The 17,735-nt window shown below is 42.4% G+C and overlaps 2 protein-coding genes across 9 annotated transcripts in view; one reads left to right on the top strand and one right to left on the bottom strand.

Annotated features, from left to right (window-relative positions):
* The window catches only part of grid2ipb (glutamate receptor, ionotropic, delta 2 (Grid2) interacting protein, b), a 37,946-nt gene extending 30,636 nt beyond the window's left edge, over positions 1 to 7,310 (top strand). The window contains exons 18-26 of one of the 2 annotated variants that reach the window (XM_085465733.1): positions 257 to 344; positions 790 to 879; positions 2,221 to 2,417; positions 2,502 to 2,657; positions 2,737 to 2,823; positions 2,909 to 3,038; positions 3,187 to 3,305; positions 4,380 to 4,544; positions 4,845 to 7,310. In XM_085465733.1, coding sequence (XP_085321859.1) covers positions 257 to 344; positions 790 to 879; positions 2,221 to 2,417; positions 2,502 to 2,657; positions 2,737 to 2,823; positions 2,909 to 3,038; positions 3,187 to 3,305; positions 4,380 to 4,544; positions 4,845 to 4,916 — 1,104 coding nt within the window. In that variant the 3' untranslated portion in view covers positions 4,917 to 7,310. The remainder of the gene's footprint in view (positions 1 to 256; positions 345 to 789; positions 880 to 2,220; positions 2,418 to 2,501; positions 2,658 to 2,736; positions 2,824 to 2,908; positions 3,039 to 3,186; positions 3,306 to 4,379; positions 4,545 to 4,844) is intronic. The other variant, XM_085465732.1, reaches the window with a different exon arrangement.
* A 1,246-nt stretch (positions 7,311 to 8,556) lies between these two features.
* Positions 8,557 to 17,735, bottom strand: part of arhgap17a (Rho GTPase activating protein 17a) — a 34,543-nt gene continuing 25,364 nt past the window's right edge. For 2 of the 7 annotated variants that reach the window (XM_085465725.1, XM_085465728.1), the window contains 9 exons: positions 17,480 to 17,561; positions 16,991 to 17,071; positions 16,785 to 16,898; positions 16,482 to 16,573; positions 15,059 to 15,206; positions 14,577 to 14,855; positions 13,610 to 13,758; positions 12,597 to 13,136; positions 8,557 to 10,936 (listed from right to left, as the gene is read on the bottom strand). In XM_085465725.1, coding sequence (XP_085321851.1) covers positions 10,779 to 10,936; positions 12,597 to 13,136; positions 13,610 to 13,758; positions 14,577 to 14,855; positions 15,059 to 15,206; positions 16,482 to 16,573; positions 16,785 to 16,898; positions 16,991 to 17,071; positions 17,480 to 17,561 — 1,643 coding nt within the window. In that variant the 3' untranslated portion in view covers positions 8,557 to 10,778. Of the gene's footprint in view, positions 10,937 to 12,475; positions 12,496 to 12,596; positions 13,137 to 13,609; positions 13,759 to 14,576; positions 14,856 to 15,058; positions 15,207 to 16,481; positions 16,574 to 16,784; positions 16,899 to 16,990; positions 17,072 to 17,479; positions 17,562 to 17,735 lie in introns of all 7 variants that reach the window. The other 5 variants (XM_085465729.1, XM_085465727.1, XM_085465726.1 and 2 more) reach the window with 5 other exon arrangements.

Here is a 17,735-nt window from a genome sequence, read left to right as displayed (position 1 = left end):
TGTGAGTTTTCTCACTACTCCTACATATCTCCATCCATATTTGGAAAAACCTCCTTATGTGTCTCCGATGAGTCATCAAGGCAACAATGTTGTTTTTGTAAACAGAGGCTGTTAAAACGTTGAGCCTTTTTGATCCCAGCATATATTCCTATCAGACATGAATAAAATCTGAACACCAAACATAAAAGAAATAAGTTAAAAAAGCTGAGTTTGACTGTGCCTTCGGAGAGTACAGTGTGTCCTTGTCTGCGTTTAGCTCGGGGAGGATTCAGAGTATGACAAGCTCACCGACATGGTGAAGCACTTAGACCTGGACCTGCACTTTGGGACTCAACGCAGATCCAGTGAGTGATTTTGTAACTTTGTCACGTCTTCATCAATTCATACACATCAAGTCATCTTAACCTCTTTGTGTCTAAAACGATACATTTGCATTGCATCTGAATATATGTGTGTCTTTATTGACGTCGCCTGTTGTGTTTGTACCTTCACAGTTATGTTCTCCATTGGAGCTGCTTCATTCACCTGCACCTCAAATCCATTCTCCATACGGCACCATATCCCCCTCTTGTTTTCTGTCATGATTATCAGTAATAACACAGATCTGCCTATGTAAAAAACAAACCACACAACTTGCTGTTACCGATTAAAAATCATTTTATTGGCCTCTAATGGCAGAGTGTGTTATTAACCCACCAACCCGCCACGTTCAGCCTCTTAGACTTAGTTTGCGTATTGACCCCTGGTGCCAGGAGAACGCATCCTTACACTGTTTGTTAAAATTATCAGTCTCTCCTCCAGAGCCAGCCTTCCAGCCAGAGAACTTAAAAAAGAAAGACGTGGTGGAGATTCTGTCTCATAAGAAAGCCTACAATGCCTGTGAGTGCCACACAAACACGACACAAGGGTCGAGGATCAAGGATGTGAGACTGCAGCAAAAATACCTTTTATAGTTACAAAAACGTTGCACAAGTAGAAGACAAAGAACATCACTTAACGAAGGCCAAACATTTTCTGCGTAACTGATGTGGAAGAGGAATTATAGACACTATTTAGACAAGGTATCAAATCCACATTGTGCCCACAAGATAATATATAGCTGATAAACTTGATGAAAATTAACTGATAAAGTGATTAACCTGATAAAAACATGTTAGCCTGAAGTAGTAACGCTGCATCGAAGGGCAGGGTTCAGGTGAGAGCGCACTCAGACATATATATTAGCATAACAAGGATAATGGAACAGAATCAAGAGTTGAAAATTACCACTGACTCTGCAGCTGTTAAACTTCTGCTACTACTTATTCAGCTTCCCATGTGTGCTCTGTGCTTTTGCAGCATTTTTTTTTACCTGCTTGCATTTTAAGTTGCATTTGACCTCTCAGGGCCACCGTAATGGATACAGTTACACTGTTCAAGTAAATTAAAGGAACACTGGATGATCCAAGTGAGTTAAAGTTCAGGAATATCAGTTATAAACCATCATGAGTCCATTTCACCTCCCTTGGTTGGAATGAAGGTGAAAACAAGTGCACTGCAGAAGTAGCAGCGAGATAACTCCCTTAAAGAAAATGGATTTGGCCACAGATCATTGCTCTCTCCTTATACCTTCTGACTGATTTTTCTCTAGATTTGCTTTGTGCTAACTGGTACCTGATAGGTTTGTAGCTTGAACCTATTCGCTGGAACGTTGAGGACAATATAATTACACAGCAAGCAAGTCACGAAGTAGGCAAACCTAACAGTACCAACAGGTCGTTCATGTTTCATTCACAAGGAAAAAGAGTGAGTCTCTACAAGAAGAAAAAGACATGTATATTTATGTTCTTCTTAGATCGTGGATCAGATTTGGCCAAATTTGATCAAAGAATTACAAAGTCATCTTACGTCAGTGTAACAATAGAGGCCAGTGTAGCAATATAGCAAGACAATGAAAAGTCTAAAAATGATGCCTTGCTTCTCTGCAGTTATCCAGATTGGACTCTTTGGCACAGCAACTTCTGTCTTCTGTCACGGCACTGCTAATTCACTGTTAATTAGCGGGTTTATGATGTGACTCTGGGTTTCAGAGCTACATGTTACAGACACATGGTAATAAATGTGAGTGAAAGACACGCAGATGAAGGGTTTGTCAGCAGAGCGGGAACACAGTGATCCTCTTTGGTACATAAATTCTCCACATTTTCCCCCGCCTACTCACCCTCCTCCTCCTCCCTGCAGCCATCCTCATCGCCCATCTGAAAATCTCCCCCGAAGAGCTGCGTCAGGTGTTGATGAACATGACCACCGACAGGCTGGAGCCGGCCCACATCAAGCAGCTGCTGCTGTATGCCCCAGACGAAGAAGAGGTGAAACAGTACGAACAGTTTGATCAGGACCCGGGCAAGCTGAGCGAGCCGGACCAGTTCATTTTCCAGGTGACTGTGAGGGAAAAATGTCAGAGATGATCAGACATGTTTTAAAGAGTAAAACTAAATGATTTAACATTGTCTGTGTTTCAGATGCTAATGGTGCCTGATTATAAGACTCGCCTGCGGAGCCTCTACTTTAAAACGACCCTACAGGAGAGGACGGAGGAGATGAAGATCGCGTACGATTACATCTACAAGGCTTCAGTGGAGCTCAGGAGCAGCAAGAAATTAGCCAAGATCCTGGAGGTATGAAATGAGCAGTCGAAATGAAAATAAATCTGTGAATATCTGTGTTAGCAGTGAATACTTACGGCTTTACCAACAGTTTGTTCTTGCAATGGGAAATTACCTGAACAACGGGCAGCCGAAGAGCAACAGGACGACCAGTTTTAAGATCAACTTCCTAACTGAGGTACAGCACGGATGTCTGTGCCTTCAACACGGTAAGCTCGAGTTCAGTGTTTAGTCGCTCATGCGCTTCTCCTTCTGTCTCTTAGCTAAGCACAACCAAAACAGTCGACGGGAAATCCACCTTTCTCCACATTTTGGCCAAGTCTTTGTGCCAACACTTCCCAGAGCTGCTCAGCTTTCCCAGAGACCTCACAACAGTGCCTCTGGCAGCTAAAGGTACAATGCTCTTAGTTAATAGTTAATATACAGTAGAATCAGGTGTGCTTCTTTTGCATATTTTATGCTGTTGTTACAGTTTGATTTGCATATTTCCTTTGAGTTTCAATGGGTTTGTTACCTCATCTCCAATATTTCCCTGTGACAGTGAACCAGAGGGCCATTACAACAGAGCTGAGTGACCTTCACTCCACCGTGCAGGACATCAGGGCGGCCTGTCAGAAGATCCAGTCTACCCCTGACGATCACTTCACTTCAGTCATGAGTGTACGATAAAACCCATCCATTTTCAAGGCTGGAGCCTATTCCAGCACACGCAGGGTGTACAATGGGTAGTTTGCATGTTATCACAAAGCTGAAACAGTAGGAACGACACACAGATTAATGTCATAGGGAGAACATGCACACAAAGGCCCAGGTGGGCAGCAGGGTTGAACCCTTATACTGAGAGGTGACAGTGTTAACCGCTGTTCCACCATGCACCCCTACAGTAAAATCTGTAAATAAATGAATGATGTTTATCAACGGTTAAGAGTTAAAGAGACACTCTTGTGTCTTTGCAGTTTCAGCTTAGCAAAGGAATCACTTGGCTGGCCCTGTCCAGTTCTCATCGAATACAAGCACTCTGATGTTTACTACCATACAGGTTATAATATAAGTGTAAAAAATATTATAAAAGCTCAGGAAAAACTTGACAAAATCAGCTGGTTTTGTTGTCTGGGTTCCATATTGTTGAAACAAGCGACATAATGACTTGCCCGTTTCGCACTGCTAAGCTAACCGTTTCCTGGTTGTTTAGGATAGTAACACAAACACAAATAATATGATAATGTTGCACTTCAACAGTCTAATTGACCACAAAGCTACTCATTCAAACATTTATTTGTGCACTGTATCTGTCTGACATCTACAGCTATGGTTAGTTCATCATTTAATCCGAATTTAACAAGCAAGCTCCTCGGTCTGTGGGAGGAAAGCAGGGTATTTGGAGAAAAACAACAAAGAAACAATACGATACATTCCCTGTGCTCGTGTTATTAGGTGTCAGTAACCAGGAGTATAAGAGGAAAGTCCAGACATATTTGTATGGACTCTCAATAGATATCAATAACATTTCCAAACCAGGACTACTTCAGTAAAAGAGTTGTTAGTGTACAGGTGGTGGCACCTTGCTTTGCCTCAAACAATTTTGTAGCACCCATCCATTATCATGGAGGAGTGTAAATATAGAGACAAGAGAAATCAGGGCATCATGGCAGCATCACTAATTGTTTTCTAAATCTTCACCCAGTTGCACCATTCATTAAGAGCCCCTGTATATTTGTATGTTTGTGCCCACAGACTTTCCTGGAGAACAGCCACCCTGCGATCCAGTCTCTTGAATCTTTGCAGACCAGAGCCATGGAGGAGTTCTCCAAGGTGGCCTCCTACTTTGGAGAGGACAGCAAGTCCTCCAGCACAGAGACCTTCTTTGGCATTTTTTCAGAGTTCGTATCCAAGTTTGAGGTGAGCTATTACTCCACTGTTCTCTGTCAAGGTGTTGATAGATGAGCAAGGCTAAATTTGACTTGTTCCAGAAGGTGACAGTCATATTTTGGATATATTCAGCAGGCGTGTGACAGACTCAAACCTACTAAACAATGAGGCATTCAAACAGTGCTCTCACACAGACCGGCTGCCTGCAGCTATAAACTGATTAGGCTGCAAAGCGGCCCTGTCTATGGAATAAATGAATTTGCTCTAAATCTGAAAATAATGGGGTAAAATGAGTATAAATAAGAGGAGATTATGGTTTTTCTTTTGCAGAGAGCTCTCAGTGAGATCCAGACTCCGGAAAACCCCAGAAGCCCCAGACTGTCTTCCCCTTTGGCCTGGTAGAAGCAAGAAATGCGGGCAGATGTCGGGCCAAACCGAAAAGGCCGGCTGGCTCAGTTTTCACTCTGCTCTCCATAACCAAAGTGCCAAGATCACACACAGACACTCAAACCAACGGGAACAGAGACCACGTCATCTATAGCAAACACAATGGAAATGCGCTGTATCTGTATGTAGATAAACCACAAGTTAACGAGTGCCCCGTGTGCAGCAGTGCTATTACTTCAGGTGCTGGTAGAGCAGGACTATTCAGGTGTCCACAGATCAATAGGAACTCCACAGCACACACGCAATACTCCCGCCACTTATCAATGTTATTTACATCTCTTTTTAATGCGCATTAATTGGTAAATTTGTAAAGATTGTTAGAAGGAAGCCTTTCAAGGCCCTTGATTGTGATGCTGCATTAAAGTGAGGTTTAAGCAACGACAACAACTGGTATGACTATTTACATGTTTATTATACGACTATATAAAGTTTATATTTTCTATCAGATCATATTTGAAAATTGTAAAGACGAAGCATAAATGTAGGCTGATGACAGTTATCTGGACTCAAGATGACTGACAGGTGTAGTTCAGTGTTAGTGTTTGATGGTGCGCTCACTGCCTCCCATACTGCAGGATATATTTTAAACATTCAGAAATAGTAGACGGTAGGAGTTTTTAAACAATTTATGTCCAAATTGTGAATCTAGAACATGAATTGTATGACTTGTAGTCATATTTATTTCCTTTACTATGACATCTATGATGAAAATCCTTTTTCTTTTCTCTTCTGATAGAGGCGAGTTAACGTCACACACACCCAGCTCTGGTCCTAAAGTGTTGAGGATCTGATGTCTATGGAAGCAAAGCAAGGCCGTAAAGATTGTAGAAATTTACAAATTTAAGTTTTATTAATATTTAAATTTTTCTTCTTCTTGTTATTATTATTATTATTATAAAATGTGTTAAAATAACTCAAAATGTCAAAACTCATCTTGCAGTGATAAAATCAAATTTGTCATTTGAACAAACAAACAGATCTGAAGAGGATTCTTTGGCCTGCATCCTTTAAGGTTACATTGTTATGTCAGTCAAGTGTAAACACTCTACCATGACAGCTCGCAATCAATTTTTTGCCTTTGAATTGTTGCGTTGAAGACTCGGATGGAAATAAAACGGCAATAAGATGGAGTCTGACTGCTATCAGTTTGCGATTGAAGGGGGTCAAGCCGGCAATCGAATTAAATCTGTTGATGTCAAAATTCACATAAAACAAAAATTAACCACTTGTATTCCCAGTCCAGCCAGAAGCCCATAAATTCCTCCACCACTAGTGACGTAGTTGCTGCAGGTTGGCGATTTAACTGCAAATCAAATAGGTGCTAGGCAACCTTACAGGAAGATAAACAGAATACAACCAATTGGCAAACTGTTGAGTTGAATTCCCTACTGCAAAGAGAAACCACACAGATGAGTTGCGCACACTGGCGTAGACTGACTCAGAGTCAGTGTAACATGCAATCTGTCTGCGTTTATAAATTAGATGCAGACTGCAATTGTTTGGAGACATGTTGCCTCCCACCAGGCAACCGGTCTCCAAACAATTGCAGTCTCCTTGTGACTCCTCAGCAGCTGGTCACTGCAACTTACAATCCATTGCAACATGCGCATTGACCAACTGAGTAAATGCAGCCCATTTGCACCCGAACTAAAGCCTGTGAACGTCCGCTCGTATTCATCCAGCATCACTGCTGTTCTCCCTGTGAGGACTCGGTGAAATCCACATTCATTTGCACATTTGTTTTGAGGGTTCTGAGTGACGTTTTGCAAACAATGCTGCACCTTTTACGGCCCGCCATCGGCACATCGTCAAATTCTGTAGTTTCAGAGCATGTGGGTGATTAGTGTCCTTTTTTGTTGTTGGCTGTACTCAAAGGTGAAAGCCAGCTTCGTTGTGAAGCGTGAGCTGTTTGCTTCTGGCAAACGGCTAATGGTTGTGCACTTTGTCGAGTCTTTCTAGTGTTCTGAATGCATCTCTGCTCCAACAAGTGGGCGGCCTCTGGATGAATGCGCGTCAACAGGGGGTGCGGGGAGGAAAAACACACTGTAAATGGACATTTCCTGCATTTCTGGTTGTCATGGTGATGTCATGACTCCTCTACAGTACAGTGTACCTGTAGCTGTGTTGTATTTCTGTTTATGAACTATTGAAATTGTAAATTCATTGTTTTTTGCTATGCACTGCTCATTTCTTTCTTTTTTTCTTTTTTTTAAATTGTATTCCCCTGTCCTCCAAGTCCCAGTTCACTTTCTTATCCAAGTGTGTCACCAGGAAATTACCGTTTTATTTATTCTTAATGCATAGCTTTAGTCAGGCTCACGAGGTGACTGTGACCTTGTAAAAATACACTCCTAGCTGCTACAGGTCTAGTAACGGTGTTTCTTGTCCCCGTCATTTGCATGTCGGTGCAGTTAATGTATAAAAGCTGTGCAGCTGGTAGCATTTACCCTCCCTGGATATTTAGGTTTAAATACACTTCTGTTAGTCTAGCTAGGTTAACTTATTGGTTCTCTTTTATAACTGTTTTATATGTTTTCATGAAAAGTTGCTAATGTTTTGTGATCATTTTACCTTTCTGTTTGCTTTCAGATGGAGGATATGTTTAAAATGTTTTAAATAAAAACAAATGCCTGAAAGTAACGCCGTTTGATTTATCTGTGCTTTCAGGTGATAGGTTTAGAGTGACCCACGTGTTGAACGCCCATTATCATCAGCTGATAGCAGATATACAAGTATCAACATGAATCAGTCCATGTGCAAATCTCTGCTGAATTCTAATCTGCAGTAAAAGGAAGAAAGCATATCAAGTATCATAAATCGACCTGCTGATATACAGCTGTTACTCTGGACGTGATAAAACACAGAGCGCCACCAGCAGCAGCACCTGACGTGACTGGAAACAGTACCCTCTCCACTCTTACTCCAGACTTTAGTCAATTTAAAATGTACTTTCATCTGAAAAGGGAACAACTTAGCGACAGTTTGGTTTTGTTAGCCCACGTAAAACACTTCATCTGGTTGGTCTTTGGTGGCTTGAGATTAGGGACGTGACAGCAGCGTGACGGAGGCTCTTGGTGCACTTACACCAGCTCTAATCCACTCCTCGTGAAGGTCTCCCAAGTTCTTGAATCGACTTTTTCCAACAATCCTCTCAGGGCTGCAGTCATCCCTGTTGCTTGTGCACCCTTTCCCCTTCCAGTCATCTTTCCATTAATATCCTCTGTGGCAGCACTCTGAAGGGCCAGGCTTCTGTGGCTTACCCTCCTCGTGGAAAGCGTGGATGGTCGTCATGTGAACAGCTCAGTCTACAGTCAACTGAAATATTTTAATGACCCAAATAATCTTATTTCAGTTTAACCTGATTGTTTTAGCATAATTGCATATAGCCCTTCAGTGGCAACAGGAACAAATGTTTATAGGTAACATTTTGTTAATGCAATTTCAAAAAAAAAAAAAAAAGCTTTTTAATCAGTGACATTAGCAATTTGTCACCCTTTTTAAAATCATATTACAGGAATATTTTAACCCTCATTCTTTAAGGCTGTTACAGGACAAGAGTCGAGGCACAAGACAATCAACCTGGAACAGATTTAAATAGTTTCTTCATATACTTTATTTTCTTTGGAAAGGAAAGCATTCATATTACATGTTTTTTCCCCCCATATTTAAGCTCACCAGACAGCATACATATAAAACTATGGAACTTAAAAATGCAGCATCATTATCATCATTTCTAGTTTAATGGCATTTGTTTGTTCTCTCAACGCACAAGGATAAGGCAGCAAGGTACAAGAGTGCACAGAGAGAGAAAGGAGGGGATCATAATGCTTTGATTGTCTCTGAAAAACACAACTCAACTTCTTTTCAGGGCAACTCCAGCATCCAAGACCTTCTCACCTGGTACCATGTTGGGTCAGCTCTCTAAGAACCAAAATCTGCATTTATCAGAGGCCAAAAAAATAATAATAACAATAAAGCAAAGTTTACACAGAAAATACAACAAAGCCATTTAAAATAAAATAAAAAAATCCAAAAACAACAGACCGGGCAAAAATCTAACACCACATCACTACTGAGATATCACAGCACCGTGTTCACTCAGCTCAGTGGGAAAGACAGAGAGAGAGGGGAAAAAACCCAAGCCCTCTATAACCGAGTTCACTAGAAAACCACTCAATGAGTCTGGCCTGCGCTCAAGTGCAAAATCAGCTCTTTATGCATCTTTCTGCTCAGGGTGATGTTTCACTACATTCGCTCACGCTCAGCCCCGCTGTGTGTAATGCCCTGGCGAACGCCGGAGAGCACACTAAGATAGACTGGAGAAACAGAAAGGCAAAAAATACTGACTGCATTCAGGCTGGGAGGGTCAGGTCGACCCCTGCTACGTCTGCTTAGAAAACCCAAAACACATTTAAATACACAACTTCTGCAGAACAATGCAGACGCGCACAGTTTCTTATCGGACACGGCCTGAAATATACCCGCTACCGACACAGCTTCTTAGAAATACTGTGGTACTAGAAGGGAATACCCCCCCTCCATACAGTAAATGCGTATTTCATAGTTCTGGGAGGAACCAATAAGGCATGGTGCATATTTAAAGACTGCATTAAAGATGTCAAGCCACTAGGGAATGTATTTTTGTTTTAAATTGGTAAATAAATACAGGCAGGAGGAAAAAGAAATAAAAGTATAAAGGGGGAGAAAAGGGAAAGTTAAGTGTTTGAGACGACTGGAAACCTGCAGTCACAGCTACACTTCAACTGTTTTGGTTTCTATTCCATCCACCTTTTAAAAATACAACTTATTTATTTCTTGATCTAAGGCCATGTTCAACACTGAAAAATACTCACACACAGAAAACCCCCACCTCACACCAAATACAACTGAGTCCTATCAGTCCGTAGTTTGGCAGCTGCCCCACATTACCCCACCGTGTTCTTTTATATTGCCGTAACACCGTCTCTAACAGCAGTGCTGATCCAACATCTGCCCTTCGTTTCTGCTACGCTCTTCTTTGACGATTGTCTGGAGCTTGATCTGCAGGGAGTGCGGTGTAAAGACAGAGGGGCCGGTACATGTCGCAGGGTGAAGGCTTTGTATCACGAGTCTCCCTGCAAAAATCACATCTGGCAACATCATGGAGGTCGAAAAGACTGTCGGGAAGCGAGTGCCGATGACAGCTGAGACACACGAACTGCACTAAACAACAGTAGAAACAGTGGAAAACACCAATTGCATGTGGACTATAAACCAAAAATTTGGCATTTACATGACTATCACTCCTAGATTTCCTAGTACACTGTTTCACACGTATGAATTAAATTAAAAACAGAATGAAGCGAAGGAGCTGGGGGTTGCAAAGCGGCTTGCGTGTGAGATCCTTTAGCTGATGTGAGCTGGGATCAGCTCAGTTCTGTTAATTTATAGTGATGTTTTACCCCTTTTAGCTTAAAGATGTGTTATATAATCAATAACTATACTGACTGTAAGCTGTACTTATGGCATTTATAAAAGTGAAGACAACCAGTAGTAACGCTCTAAGACACACTGCCACTCATCTAGCTTACCCCCTATAATAATGTGATGTTAAAATGTGTGTGTAGTAGTGGGTAAAAATACTAATAGAGCTCGCATATAATAAACTAGCATGTCAAAGATTAATCATGTGACTGGAGAAATGTTTTATGTATTTTGCTGACAGGAAGCTGTTTGACCTCCATGATGGCCACCATTAGTTTGTTGTCCTTCATGACCAGGCACAGTTGGAGAGGTTCATCTTTTATACGAGGGCTGCAGATATGGGCAGGCGCCTCCTTATAGGACAGTGCTCTCGCTCTCCAGGTCACAGTCTTTAGGAAGAGGCGGCGAGGAGGATGAGGAGGAGAAGGCGGTGGCAGTCGGCAGCTGCTGGTCTACTGCCGTGAGGTCAGGGACCAAAGCTCGACTCAAAACTTTGAAAGGAATCACCGGATCTACAAAGCGGGACACATCATGGAAGACAGATTAGTTGCGGTGAGGAAACACGTAAGCTTAGTCACAATAGCAAATAATCTTTAGATAAAAGGAGATGTGTGTGGTAACAGCTGAAGCAGATAATTCCACTTACTGTTTATGTTAGCAAGGGACTGCAAATGGGTTTCCCATGCATGTAGGAATTCATATAAAACGCTACATAAACATCCCAAAAAGATAAATGCCCACATGACAAACAGCAGCCATAATGGCAAACACGTGCCCGACGTATGAAAACACTTAAAGCTGCTGCAGAGCAGTCAAACTGTGTCACATTTTCCGCAGATTAAAACTAAACTGGAGCAGAGGTTTGGCAAGTGAGGAGTTCTCCAGCCAGCAGGTGGCGCTGTGCAACAGAGACTGACAAGCAGCAGTGCAACAAACCAGTGAAAGCAGAGAGAAAATGTAAAGTCCGGAAAGATGTTTCTGTTTAATTTTAGCTGGAAAACTCATTTGCATTTGAATGCAATTATTAAAACTAGGGCATTACACTGTTTTGGGGGTGGGTGGAGGGGTGGACATGATTCTGAATACTGGAAACACAAACATGCATGTTAGAGGTGCACATGAGTTAAAAAAATACAAAAGCTTAAAAACTCCACAACACGGATCACTTCATATTTCTGAAAATCTGAACGGAGTTTCCCGGACAGTGAAGGGTTTGAAAGCCTCGCTAAGAGCTGATCAGAGTTTCAAACCCCTTTGTTTGTGATTACACAGTGACAGCCGATGAAAATGACTCGTGAGCAATGACAGCTCTGATGCCAGACTGCCGTATTACCTGTAGTGAGACATTCACTTCTAGAAACATGTTTTTGAGAAGCAGTGGAAGATAAAGTGAACAGTTTAATCGAGTCCATCAGTGTGAAGCTCTCAGGTGTCTTTCCGTGTTAATGGAAAAAACACAACATTTTTAAAGTTAGTGAACAAACATAAGCCAAAAAATTCGGTGGAAAGATTTTAATGATTCGTGTTTCACCTTCAGGTATTTCTTTATATAATGGAGTAGCTAGCAAAGTCTGTATGGTACAGAAGAAGAGGACATTAATCCAATCCAACCTGTGGGAGGTGCTTAGAAAACATGGGGTGAAATGTGTCTCAATGACTCGAATGAATGGCCCACTATAAGTGGGTAAAGATCAGTGAGGCTATATTCCCTCTATACTTTGCAACTCAACTGATGAATTGAAGTTTGAGTGTTTAAAAACACAACATTTTCTTCTTTTCTTTTTTTAAAGATCTCAAGAGGAACAAATATTATCTGCAGATTTCTTCCTCATCATTCGACTGGAAGCAGCAAGTGCAACCGTATCAAATATCTGCTTTTCACATCAGAAGTGGGTTTCTCACTAAAATCCATCACACATCATGGGACAGTCGTGCATCAAAGTTTAAAAAAAAAAAAAAGGATGTGAAAGAGCCGGCAGGCTGTGATGATGATGATATGTATTTAAAAGGAAAAAAAAAAGTGCTACTGCAAGTGTCAATTATCAACAAACCTCACAAGTGTGTCTTTAACCTGCAGAGGTATTACAGTGAAGAGTGTTAGAATTACAGTACATTAGTATTAGGTTAGTAATGACACTGTTACACACACTTCACATAAGAAACGGTACCCACCCATCATCTTGGTGCAGATCCCGTTGGTCTCATTGGTCACTGTGGTGGGTTGGGGCGGCGGGGGGATGTTGGGTCTGTTCCGTGGTTTGGGGACAGGCCGCGGCCGGGGAAGCGAGCCCGACTGGTAGGGAGATGGAGATGGGGATGGAGGGGTAACTGCATCCTGGCTGTTAGTGCAGGGTGGAGGGGTGTCTGGAGGGGTTGGGGTTCCCGGGGGTGAGGGGTCGGCGCTGTGCTGGTCTCCGCTGGGCTGGCCGAGGGATGTGGGCTGCACAGAGGGATTGGCCTGCGTCGGAGGTTCTGGGGGTGGATGGCTCGGCGCCTGGATCGGGGGCTGGTTACTCGAATGGCGCCGATGTGTGGCACTTGGATGTGAGGTGGGGGAGGTTACAGAGGTGGACGAGTGGCTAGACAGGGGTCTGGGGGTGGAACTGAAAGTCTGGGAGGAGACAGAGGATGAGGAGTGGTTTACAGAATTACAGGGCTGACTGGGTGGAGGGTTTGTGGGTTTGGGAGGAGCAGGAGCCTGCTTCTTGGTACCTGGAAGCAAAAGGTAAACTGCCATTATTGGTGGGAAACATAAATAAAAGTCCAAAAGTATACATACGATATCCATCTGTATAAGAAAATCTAGGCCCCAGTCCCACAGGCCTAGGCACCTTCTGCCAACCACAGGTCACGAGGGAAAGACGTGCATTCCCTGATCAATTGTGAGTAGCTGCTGGAACCTGAAGTGACCATTAGAGGAACTGTATTTTTTTGGGACTTGGGTACTGGCTTAATTTTTCACTAGCCATCAATCTCATACCATCTCCAAGAGCCATGCAAACAGTGATGGTCCCACCCTAAAGTCTGTTTGCATGGGTCTGGCTACTCAGAGGGAGGAATTATGGGAATTCAACCCATGCAGAAGCTGTACTGATGTCCTAAACATATTTAGATCTTTATTTAATTAGTATTTCTAAGCAATGAATGACTGACTTATTGCACCACTTTAGGGTGTAGATTCTTACCTCTGCGCATCATATGTGGACTGGGCCCCATGGATCCAGCCGCAGGGGTTCCAGTGCCCAGCTGGCCAGCAGCCTGGCTGCCTCCTCCAGAGCCATTCCTCTGGAGCGCAGGGGTTGGGGTGGATGTAGAGTCACGTAGCTTTGGGCTGCTTAAGAGAAAGAACACACACACACCAAAAAAAAAGAAAAAAAAGAAGAAGCTTTAAACCATCAAGTTGGCCAAAACTGAGTAGCACATATGCAACAGCATCCAGCCTTGAATGTTTTTAAGAGCTATTAAAGTAGAATCAGATTTATTTTAGTAGTAGCAAACCCCTCTCATGTGCTGCATAGTATGTGCCACAAATATAATCTGGGAGGCTCATCTAAATTTGCTTTCCCAGTGGAGTCTGTAGAGCCAAAAAAGCTGAGCTGAATAGTGTCATCTGTCTGAAAATGAATGTTGTCTTTTCAGCAACTAAATCAAAGACACTCGTTCAGTCTTTGCATAACAGGCGCCAATGTCCAGGCTTTTCAAAGCAGTTTGAGCCAGTTAGTGTGAGTTTCCTGCTGATTCTAGTGATTTGGGGAGGAAAGCAGAGGGATGGGAAGTCAAGAGGCCCTGAGAGCGACTGTTAGTGGAATGACAGAGGCCATTGTTGTGCCATTTCAGTGGGCTGATTTTAGAGTCGTCTGCATAGCTGCAACTGGTGGTGGCGTAAGAAAACTTGTGGTTTTGTTAGAGAAACCACCAGCTGAACTAAGGTGACCAAGAGAAGAGCTGATGTCTATGAGGTGCCAGTGAGCCATGCATTAATAAACCTCTCCACTTTATGCAACTAATCAGATTGACGTTGTGCGTTTACCGACAATTCACTAATGTCTTCCTGCAGTTCGAACCCTGAAAACATAAAAGCATGCATGTGTGCTTGTAAGGCATGCTACGTTTTTGCCACCAGCAGCAGAGATGCAGGGAAACACCTCTTACCTGAGCTCCTCTGTGTGCTGGGCTAGAAGCTGCTGAGCAGCTGCAAGAGCAGCAAGACCCTGTGCCAAACTTTGCTGGAAAGGATCAGACCCTGAACCCCCAGGTGAAGCTTGTGACTGGGGCTCAGCCGAGGCCTGGGGAACCTGCCCAGCCCCGTGTCCCTGTCCCTGAGCCTCCACGGGGGGTAAAGGAGGCTGGAAAGCAGGTGAAGTGTGCTGCTTTCTACCTAAAGTGTTACTGCCTCTACGAAGGGTGTGGTCCGAGTGCTTGTTAGTGGTACTACACAGGGATAGCAGGGAGACGGTGAAGGAGAGAAACAAAAACCACCAAAAGAGATTCATGATTAGGGCAGAATCACCACAGCATAACGAGAAAAGTGACCGGATTATTTACACCAACATTATCTAGAAGCATAAGAAAGCAGCTGGATTAAAAGGCACAAATGAATCAGAGTGATCAGCGAGCAACTTCTGGAGGATTACTTGTCTTTGCGTCCTGTGTCGTTCTCTGGTCCCACCATGCTGCCAGGTCTCTTCCTTTCAATGGTGCCGGAGTCATAATCTAAGTGATTGTTGTGGTTGGATGCAGGTGTGGGCATCACAAACATGCCAGAAACATTGAACTCCACGTCTATAAAAACACAGTTAAGAAAAACAGGTTAAACTGTATAAAGAAAGAGTGCAGGTGGGTGTTATAGCGCCCTCTTTTGGTTAAAAAAAAAACAGCAAACGAACAATTTAACGTAAATTTAACGTTATTCACTGTAATGCACAGAATGTTCAATCAATCCATTCTTTACTTTACGCTAGCTTGTGACCTGTGATAGAGGGAGAACCTAACTGAACAAGACCATGGAGGTCTCGGGTCGTTATCCAAGCTTGTTAGACTGAAACACAGAAAACACTCATTTTTATGTGTAAGAAGAAGCAGATGTTGCCAGATGACAGATGTTTACTTTGTTTATTCTGACACAAACATTAGCCTATTATTCAGTTTACATTAGGCTGGAATGCTCCAAAAACCTCTCATAAGCTGCTCAAAAAGACAATTCAAATTTAACTGAACGAAATTAAGAATCAAAGATTTGCCTGAAAGTGTTTGTCTACAGACTGTGAAAGGAGTTTCCACAAACAGAGTCAGCAATTTACCAAAGTCCTTATTATTGTGAGGTGATAGCTCCCACTGTCTCATCATCCCTCTCTGTATGTGCACCAGAGATGCTCAATTATGGCAACACTAGTAATATATCATCTCTGCCTAAGATACAGGCCCTCAACAGAGACTATAAGAGAGGCTTTAACTAACCTGCCTGTGCAACCCAGACAAATATGCAGCTGCCTCAGAACTTTACATACATCCAACATCAGTATGGATGTCATGGTATTTCTGGCTTTTCATGATTTTGTTAAACAGTTTTTTTCCAGGATGCAATGAATGCACACCATCCATCCTTAATGACTTTAAAAAACAAGAATTGGATGAACAAGTCTTTGGGATTTTCTGGAATCCACCAAAAGCACCTGGTCGAGGTGTGACTCTCTAAGATATTAGTGGGGGCGTGTGTGTTTATTTAACCCAGCATGTAAACTACTGACTCTGTTACATATTAACAGTAAGAGGGAGTTTTACTTTCATTTAGTTCTTCAGTTCACTGGATTTGGTGAGTGTTTAAAGCAACTTGTATGTATAAGACATCTTCCAGCCAGCCTCTAAAGTACGAAAACTGTTTGACCTTGGTCATCTTATCTCAGTCCCCTTTCACTCCTGATTATCGGCCTTGCAAGGCAATCAATATCAGTTGCCTTCCCCATGACTGCCTTATATACTGATAGGACTAATGGCTTCAAAGAAGGTAAATAAGGTCAGACTGAAAATAAGCAGCTATAGAGGAAACCCAAGACCTACCCTCAGGAAAGAACCAGTCAGCATGTTGGATAATGGGCTCAACAATGCCCACCACGTGCACAGAGGTAGCTGCAGCCATCTCAGCCAGACTCCTGGGTGTGCATACATAGATGTGCAAAAATTAGATGCTTTCTGACATAATGAGGGATGAACTGAAATAAGCTTAAATAACAGACTATCGTTTCTACGTTTTCTTCACCACCCTAGACTAGGCTCTGACCTCCCAGACACTGTTACATCTCCCTTGTTTTAAACATGACTGACAAGTAAGCTGCAACAGATTATTCTGTCTTGCCCGCTCACCCTTCAGTCTTGGCCCAGAGCAAATTGGGTCCCAGAACAATGGAAATGTTGCTAGGGGTCATTTTGTTCTGCTCGCTCTCCTGAGCCAGTTTGGCTAAAAACTTCACCAGATACCTAAAAGAAAACACGGAGGGCAGAGAGCTGAGAATAGTCTTGCGTGACAGACAAAAGCAAAATCAGTCCCTATGTAGGTTTCAGCGACTGACCTCAGGTTGTTTTTGTTGTTCTTTGGTAGTTTATCACATACAACCCAGAGCGCCTGGAGCCGTTTGTCTGGGTCTGACACACTAGAATGATAGAAGAAAGTAGATAAATAACAGCACAGCTCATTATTTATGGAAGACATAAGAAGCCAAAAATATACATAAAAATATGTATTTCAAATCCACCAAAATAAAGCATTAAAATTTAATTATTTATAGGTTTCACATGGCAAATTTAAAATTGTTTATATAAACTACCCTGCTTTTATTTTAATCAAATTCATTTGAGAGTTTTTGTCATCATTCTCACTTCTCACATTATACAGGAAACTTAAAGAAGCATATTAAAAACCTTTGATTACATGTTTATTTATCAACTTTTGAAGTTTCCGTCCTTTATAATTGCTGGTGTAATCTCCAGATGGCAAGTAAAACTTGAATCTGTCATGTGCTGTGCAAAGATAGATTGAGCAGGACTATTTAGAGCCTTGCCTGGATGCCTGGATCCATTCATCATAAAGCTGGAAGGTCATTAGAGGTTCAGGGAGTTCCCTCAGGTAGGACTTTAGTGCTCCTGTAACCACACATGTGCACAATAGTTTTATTTAAAAACACTATTACAGGCAAAAATGTAGATGAAATAAAATCGAGCCGCTACGCCATTTATCAGTTAGAATCGTGAAGAGTGAAATTGAACTATCCCTGAGTTTGTCACTGAAATATGAAGAAGAAAAGACAAAGTTTGAAA

This window comes from Copadichromis virginalis, linkage group LG8 (genome assembly GCF_057382275.1).
Source record: "Copadichromis virginalis isolate Kocher_CV1m ecotype Utaka linkage group LG8, C_Virginalis_male_GT1.1, whole genome shotgun sequence".
Lineage (NCBI taxonomy): Eukaryota > Metazoa > Chordata > Actinopteri > Cichliformes > Cichlidae > Copadichromis > Copadichromis virginalis.
The sequence above is the reverse complement of the archived record's forward strand: the minus strand, read 5'-3'. Positions and strand labels throughout refer to the sequence as shown.